Here is an 8,559-nt window from a genome sequence, read left to right on the forward strand (position 1 = left end):
AATGGGGTTTACATAGTATTTAAATTCTTTTGGAGGTTTCCAAATGGCATAGTTTAAGTCAGGGGTCTCCAGCCATTGGGCCGCGCATTGGTTCTGGTCTGTGGCCTGTAGGAACTGGGCCACACAGTAGAAGGTGAGCAGCAGGAGAGCAAGTTAAGCTTCATCTGTATTTGCAGCTACTCCCCAGCACTAGCATCACTGCCTTAGCTCCACCTCAGATCATCAGGCATTAGATTCTCTTTGGAGCACTGGCCCCTGGTGCAAAATAGGTTAGGGACCACTGTTTTAAGTGGTCCTTCTCTAAGGGCCTTCTCTAGCTGCCTGAGACCTCATTTTCCCTCTTTCATTTCAGATTTGGGTCCTTCTGCTTCAAGAATATGTCGTCTAAAAAAGCCAGTGTAATCAAGTTCATTTGGATGGAGATCCAAGTGTACCCATGGTCAAATCTGCATAAACACAACTAAAACACAAATTGGGCTAACTGAGGTATAGGCTGATAGGAGTTCCATATTTCCAATGCTGGTTTCATAAAACAAGTCTTACTGCATTTTTAAAATAGATTGGGTAGCACCTCCATTAAATTTTTCTTTGGACAAATGCTATATGACCTCACTTATAAGTGGAATCTGAAAAAAAACCAAAAAACTAATAGTAAAAGATCAGATTTGTGGTGACTTTGGGTAGAGAGTTGGAGGAAGGTGGTCAAAAGGTACAAAGTTCCAGTTATAAGATAACTCTTGAGGATGTAATGTACAACATGATAACTACAGTTGACACTTCTCTATGGGATATGTGAAAGTTGTTAAGAGAGTAAGTCCCACGAGTTCTCATCACAGGGTAAAAAAACATTTTTTTTTCTTTTTTTGTTTGTATCTATGTGACATGATGGATATTAACTAAACTTATTGTGGTAATCTCTTCACAATATGTTGAAGTCAAATTATTATATTGTACACCTGAAACTTATACAATGCTGTATATCAATTATATCTCAACAAAACTGGGAAAAAATTTCTTAGGGGAATTCATGTTGTAGAATTTGAAAATTGATGAGAAAATTTTCTTATTTGTTTCTTGTGGCTCCCTTTCCCTTCAGAACCCCATTAAGAGCACACTATGAAAATCCGTGGAGTGGGAAAGCAAGTCACCAAAATTGAAGTATTTATTTTCCTCTGAGCTGGTTTTGCCTGTAGGAAAAAGCAGAGGCCTGGTCCTCTCAAACCCTGGCCAGCCCTGACTACCAGCCCAGCCTATGGCCTTAGGATGCCAGCACTTAGTGGCCTGCTTGGTTGGGCTGCCTTTCAGACACCCCACCACCAGATCTGCATCCCGTTTCCATCGCTGCACTCACACACACTCTGCAGCAAAGCTAATAAACCCATCCCGATTTTTTCTTTCTTTTCTTCTCCCCCTTTTCCCCCAAATTATTCTTTGATACAACTTAAGTTTTATTACAGTCTCAGAAATCACCTCTTAATCCATTGACCTGTAAGTTGACTAACTGACTGAGCAAATGAAAAAAGTATTTCAAACTACCACAGGTAAGAATCCAGCCTGAACTAAGAGTCACCCCCCACTACCAAGAAATTCCACACAACCCATCTCTTCCAAATAGGACCACAGAAAAAAGAGAAAAAAAATCTCTTAAGTATTAGAAATTCCTCAAGAGAATATTCACTAGTGCATTTGGTAGTTTCCAAAATTTGACTGTGTGTGGTAACCCCAAGGCATATGTTCGACTCGATATTATGCTTGCCTAACACTTCTACCTTTCTTAGGTTGGTGGAATTCTGTTTGAAATTGTTGTTTTCATTTGTTTCTTTATTAGACATACTTCAAAGGTTGCAATTCCCCTTCCCATCTCCATTATAATGCACAATCTACTAAGTTAGCAATGTTTTCAGGTCGACCTATCAAAATATTCCAGAAAATTAAAATTTAGGGCTGTAGTTCTCTTCACTGCTACACCAAACACTTAAAAACAACAGCAGAAGGGCTAGGCACCTGGACTTGGGGGACTATCCTTCCCATTAGTCTCAGCCTAACTAAACAGACATCAGCTGCTCATCTGTTGTGTTCTAATGTGTAAAATATTCCCTCCTTCCAATGCCTAAATATTTACAAATTCACCCCTTTTGCAATGAGCTTTTGCACGACTTTAAATAATTTACTAAAATTGAACTCTTTGGTACATTAATTTGAATAATTTCCACTTCACACTTAACCCCAATGTGACCTCAAACAGAAGGGTTATCTCAATGACACCAGTGTTAGGAGTTGAGGTGTGTGTGTGTATAATGTACATATAATAATATATAAGTATATATAGGTATTGTTTATACAAAGGTGTGTGTGTGTGTGTATGTGTATATACACACACACAAAGGTATATATATATATTCACAAAGGTGTGAATATCTTTGTATACAAGGAATAGTATACTACAGTAATTTTCCAATTTGGAAATCATGTTCCCTCTGATAATGGGTAATTTCCAAAAACTAGAGTTTATTCATCCTATTTTCCACCTACTAAGACCCCAAAATTATTTTCCAATCATGGAAAAGGCAATAAAAACACACCAACTTGGGAATGTCCAGGACAAAGGTCTGCAAGTCCTGAAGCAGGTTTTAGAATGGCTGCCCTGCCGAATGGCTTTAAAAAAAAAGGTTTACTGACCTGCACTCTAGCTTCAGGCATATTCATACGTCTCGCAATCTCCTGTCTGAGGAGAAAAAAACACACATGTTCAGTATTCAGAGATGTGGATGTAAGTTAAATATAAGATGTTATTTCTTTCTTATTCAAATTTTTTTCAGGGAAATGTCAGCGATTTATTTTATGAACCAATTTCTGTAGTAGAAAAACACACCATTTCAGGAAATTCAGTTGACAAAGGATTTTTAAAAAACCAAGTCTCATGGAAGCACGGTACTCAAGAACACATGAAATTCTAATTTAGATTTTTACTGTTACCAACTTCAAAATGACTAAAAATCTCTGACTGAGGAAACATCTCTACCAACTTTCAACCATTGCTCTTACCCATTTTATAGATTAAATTAGATGCTTAAAAATAGCTTGATTGGCCTATATCTATCTATCTATCTATCTATCTATCTATCTATCTATCTATCTATCATATACAGGATGGAGTACATTCCCAAATGTACTAATGCTAAAGAACAATACAAACTCTCTTCATTGTTTGCGCTTATTTTCAAATTTTTAATCACTAACTGCCACCACCCCCACCCCCCGCACTATTCTGTAATATCTAGCTGAGGCTTGACTTAGAGACAGTTTCCTTTCAGGAGCAAAATTAAAAGAATGCAGAAAAGTCACTAGGCAAGATAAATAATTTTCAAATGCAGCATTTAAAAATATAAAAATCAATGCAAAAAAAGTCTCTGATGAACAGATTTATCAACATTTTAAATTAAGGTAGGATCCTGCTCTGATTTGCTCCACCATGCCTCCCTCGGGCTTCTCATTCTTATCCTTGCCTTGGTTCTAATAGAAAGTTATTGAAAATAACAAGCGCCTGCCGAAGTTTCCCAGTTTGATTCATTTAAATACTGCATAAAATTTACTTTGAGTCTCAAAGGCATAGCTGTTACTCTGAACCGAATTGCAGGAGAGCCGCCCCCTGTCAGGCCTCAAATCCCCCAGGTGGCCTTTCGTTCAGAAGGAAAGGTGACAGACCTCTGAGAACACCAACTGCCACCCTGGACATGCGCCACGTGCTCGCTGGAAATGGCGCCATATCCTGGCAGTTCGCTTACCTCATAAACAAGTTGGGATAGGCGTTGAAACGGAAAATGCGCTCTAGCTCTTGCACCTGGACCAGGGTGAACATGGGGCGCTGGACCACCTGCTCCCTGTCCCTTGGCTGTTGACGCTGGACGATAGCCTGAAGGGGCTGTTCTTCCTGCCTCTGCTCTCCGGGTTCTCCGCCACTATCGTCGCTGGCCTCGTGGTTTTCGTCGTTCATGGCGCCTGGGGCGCATGGGCCATCCGGGCCACCGTCGCTGCCTTCTTCGGCTTCTTCTTCAGCTCTTATCTCTTTTTCTCCTCCTGATGCTGCTCCCTGCTCAGGTTTGGGCTGTGTACCCTTTTCCTCTTCTCCTTCTTCTCTGATTAGCGACATCTCCACAGGCTTCGCTTCTGAAAAGGAAGAAACCCAAAGAGAAAGATCAGGGCACTGCAGCCCAGGCTGTGAGGAGGGGTGAGGGGCTGCCTCCAAGGGGTTTCCCGTCCGCTCGCCTCTCCCATGGAACGTTGGTTTCTCGGAGTCGGCTGAGGCACGTGTCACGACCAGCACTAACCATGCAGTGTTTCCCACTCCTCATCGACTCCCAGGCTGAGGAAACCAGTGGCATCCTGGCTTCGCTGGCGCTGAGGCTTCACGTCCTGAGTGCCATCTGTGAGGCTGTGGCTTCCATAGATTCTGCAATGCCGCCTGGCTCCTTCGAGGTTCTTCTGGAGTCTAGTCAGGCTACAGTGTGTCTGATTAAACGCCCTCCCTGAGTTTATCGCCAGTTCCTGGGGGGGCGGGGGTGGGCCTGTTGAGGTGCGCATGCGGCAGGCGGTTGGCAGTCAAAAGGGAGGTGTACTTGCCAGAAGAACTTTGGTAGCGAGCATGCGTGAGATCATGGCCCCTAAATGTATCACCTTATGAAATGTACCTAATGGATAAACGCTCCCTGCTTCACGTTCGCAGAGAATGGGTAAGAAAACAGTTAAAAAATGTTTAGTTGACCAATTTACTTTCAAAAAGATGGTCACAGATGGCAATCGGACAGGCTTTGTATGACTCTGACCAAGTCGTTTCCTCCTCAGGCTAGCTCTTCCTGGAGCCAAACTACTGACATCAGAAACCTTGCTTACTGACCACTTATTATCTGGCTAACTTGAGTTGCTTATTCTCTCTTAGCTTTAGTTTCCTTATCTGCAAAATGGAGATAACGATAGTACCTAACTCATGGGGTTGTGAAAATTAATAGGGACGAGTTTTTAAATCTTTATAAATGACCACTCCTATTTTCTACTTCCATCTTTTTAGTAATTATTTTTAATAAGGGCCCATGAGAGCAGGTAAAGATGGTTATCATCTAAGTGTTGGCAATGAAAAGAGTATGTTTTCTTGTGAAAATAATGTTCCTGCCATGTCTTTTTGTACGTACATGTGGTTCAGACAATGGCTGCTGCATGTACAGGGTAGCAATGTGGGTAAGGACATGAAGGCTAACTTGGCCATTGTGCTGTAGGTTCTCACAATCTGGGGAGGCAGACTGGCCTATCAAGAGCAGGAGCCCCCACAGTATGGAGGCGGACTGTCCAGCCCCACTGCTGACTTGCTTTGTGACCCTGGGCAAGTTAGCTAACCTCTCTGTTCCTCAGTTGCTACCTCTGTAGAATGGAGATCATGATGATACCTGCTTGTTGGTGTTGTGAATTTATATGAGATCATGCAAGCGAGGCCTATGGTGAGGGCTGAGACAACCTGAGGTGATGCTGGAGTTAAGGAGTCAGGACTGTGTGGGGTCAGTCTATACATGAATCCACACTGTGACTGAAGATGCCAGACATGGAGTGCAGTCCCTGAGTGGATATGAGAGCCTGTGGAGCGGCACATAGTTCTGCTTGTTTATGCCAGTGACACCATATGGGTGCTCACCGTGCACCAGGGCCTGGCTAATCAGTCTTATAGCCATCACTCTCTTTAATTCCTAACCAAAGAAATGGAGGCTCAAGGAGGCTCAGTGACTTGCCCAAGGTTACACAGCCCAAAGGTAGTGGGCCAGAATTCAAACCTTCGAAGACACAGTTCTTGGTAGGCAGTGGTAGAAACAGGTTTGATTTTTGTGGGTAATAGGGTACCCTTTGCACCTCACACGATGGGTCAGACATTGGCAGATACTGAGCAGGCTGAGCAGGGAATCCCAATTAAAAGAAATAGTATTAACAGCCCCAGGAGGGACCAAGTGCAAGCTTTTCTCAGGGAACCCCATCACACCCAGGCTGGCCAGGAAAGAAAGTATATGTAAAGTGTGACCTTGAGAGAGAGCTGGACAGGAATCCTGAAGATAACACTATAGCAGGTGAGAAATAGAGTTTAAAAGGTGGGTTCGGGTCAAACTCATAGAAGAAGTTAGAATGCCAGCATTTGGGCATGGTTAACTATAAAGGTTTTGGTCAGGGCCGGTGACTTAATGAAAGCAGTGTCTTACGATGTGGAGTAGAGGGGGAGAATCTCTAAGGGGGCACTTGGCTGAGTTCACTGCAGTTTTGGAATGGGGCACATTGTTCAGATATGGTGTTTCTGATTTGGAGGCTATGTTTGGACATCATGAAGATTGAGTCTCTGAATTTGAATGTAAAATCTGTATGTACTGTAATTTTAAGAGTGTGTACACCTTTCATGAGATAATGAAGGGGTACATGATGACACTAACCACCCCCTCCCCCAAAATACAGAAGACCAGGGATTTAGTAAAGAAGCCAGGCTTTGGAGTTAGAATACCTGAATCTGGTTTCAGCACAAAGTATTGCTCTTCTAGTTTCCTCCTCATAGCGAGAACTTCGCCCCGTATTCTTGTCACGTGACACTGAGCAAGGCTCATCATCATTCCAAGCTTCAGTTTCCCAACTGTAAAATAGGGCAGCTATTACTACTACTACTAATAGCAAAAATAAAAATAATCATTTCACAGAAAACTTTTTTTGTCTCTGGCTAATTTCATTTAGCATAATGTCCTTTAGATTCATCCATGTTGTTGCAAATAACAGGATTCCTATAAATATTTCAGCGTGTATCTCTAAACGAACCAGAGTGCCTGATTCCTAATCAAGCCTCTTTCCATTATGCCACATATGCCACAGGTTAAACCATTGTGATAGGATATATTATGAAGTAACAGTAGTGAACATTTCTGAAGGCTTCCTCTGTGGCTAGACATTGTGTTAGGTACTTACGTATGTTATGTTATTTATTTCTCTCATCAGTTCTATGGTATAGATGTTGCTATTATTCCTATCTGTTAGTCTCCACACAGAACTCCTTCCTTATATATGTATGTGTGTGTGTGTGTGTGTGTGTATATATATATTTACATATATGTATATATATTTACATATATATGTATATATTTACATATATAACATTTATGTATTACTTATATATTATCCATGTATATTTATTTATCTGCATACAAGGACACGAAGTAGTTCAGTTCTATTTTTTTTTTCCTTTAAGAAATTATGCTCCCTCTGGTAATGGGCAATTCTCGTAAGCCAGAGTTTGCATATAGAGATTCCACATAAATAATACTTTTTGCACAATTTTTAAAAATCAAAATTAATTATTATTATGAACAAGTAATCAAAATTTTAAATAAAGACAGGCTCTGACACTTCACTTGCATGAGCAATCATGCCTTACTCTTCTCATTCTGATCACCGCCCTGATTCCAATCAAAGACTGTTTACAAAAACCTAGCATCAGGCTCAGGTTTCCCCTGCTTGATTCATTTTAATGCTGCATGAAAATATTTACCTCGGTGCCCAAGCGATATTGCCTCCACCCTGGTGCTTAAGGGCAGGCAGGCCTCAGTGGCTTTGAGACTCCTATTTGGCCTTTAGCTCAGAAAAGGAGGGAAGAGAGAGTGAATGAGGCCTGTAAAAAACGCCAGCTGCTTTCACCGAGAGATGGGGAAGAGATTTGGTAGAGGGTCTGCCCCCTATCCCCAGGCTGCCTGGGCTCCAGAGCCTGCCTTTGAGGTTCACTTTGTCCATGGGGCCAGGAGTCCCAGAGCCAACTTGGCCTTTTGCTGGTGCTGCTGATGCTGTTGCTCCTTTCCTAGTTTCAACCATATTTTTTTTTTCTTCTCTTCTAATGCAATCATGGAGATCACAAGAGGATTCCTATCTGAAAAGGAAGAAAGGCAAATAGAGTGATCAAGACATTGCAGGGTTCAAGGGCAGGAGGAGACCAAGGGCCCAAGAACTGAGATCAGCAGAGACAGGAACTCAGAGTCCTGTCCACTCCGCTGTCCCATAGAAATTTTGTTTTCTGGAGTTCACTAAAGCGCCTGTTCCTGTCCAGGCACTGAGCATGCAGTTCCTCCAGGTCCTTGCTGACTCCCACGTAGCAGGTGTTATCACAGCTCCACCCAATAGAGGCTCTTTGTCCTCGGCGCTGTCAATGTAGCTGTACATCTCTGCAGACTCGGGTCCGTGGCGATTCTTGGTTGGGTCTTCTTGAGTGTCTGGTCTCTGTGACAGCATGTCAGCTTCAGTATGTACCACTTATTTGACATGGGCTATTGGCTTTGTCATCACCTGTTGCTGTAGGTGGGGCCTGCTGGTGTGTGCATACGTTATATGAAATATTGTTTATAAATATATAAAATATAAAATATTCCATAACTATATAAAATATAAATATAAACTTTATACAGTTTAATAATGATGAAAACATATTTGCTATTAGAATCATGTGCACTAATAAGAAATCTTATAAAGAGAATGCCTTTAATAAATCTTGTCAGCTTCAAT

The 8,559-nt window shown here is 41.9% G+C and overlaps 1 protein-coding gene across 1 annotated transcript; it reads right to left on the reverse strand.

Annotated features, from left to right (window-relative positions):
• Positions 1–2,679: 2,679 nt before the first annotated feature.
• LOC102878699 lies at positions 2,680–8,289 on the reverse strand (the record flags this gene model as incomplete). Its single annotated transcript, XM_006904716.2, has 6 exons — positions 8,094–8,289; positions 7,789–7,930; positions 6,527–6,652; positions 4,329–4,489; positions 3,786–4,167; positions 2,680–2,725 (listed from the first exon to the last, which is right to left on the reverse strand). Coding segments are annotated over exons 1-6 (1,053 nt in total), but the record flags the coding sequence as incomplete, so codon positions are not given.
• Between the last annotated feature and the right edge of the window lie 270 nt (positions 8,290–8,559).

The sequence above is a fragment of the Pteropus alecto genome, unplaced genomic scaffold (assembly GCF_000325575.1).
Source record: "Pteropus alecto unplaced genomic scaffold, ASM32557v1 scaffold280, whole genome shotgun sequence".
NCBI lineage: Eukaryota > Metazoa > Chordata > Mammalia > Chiroptera > Pteropodidae > Pteropus > Pteropus alecto.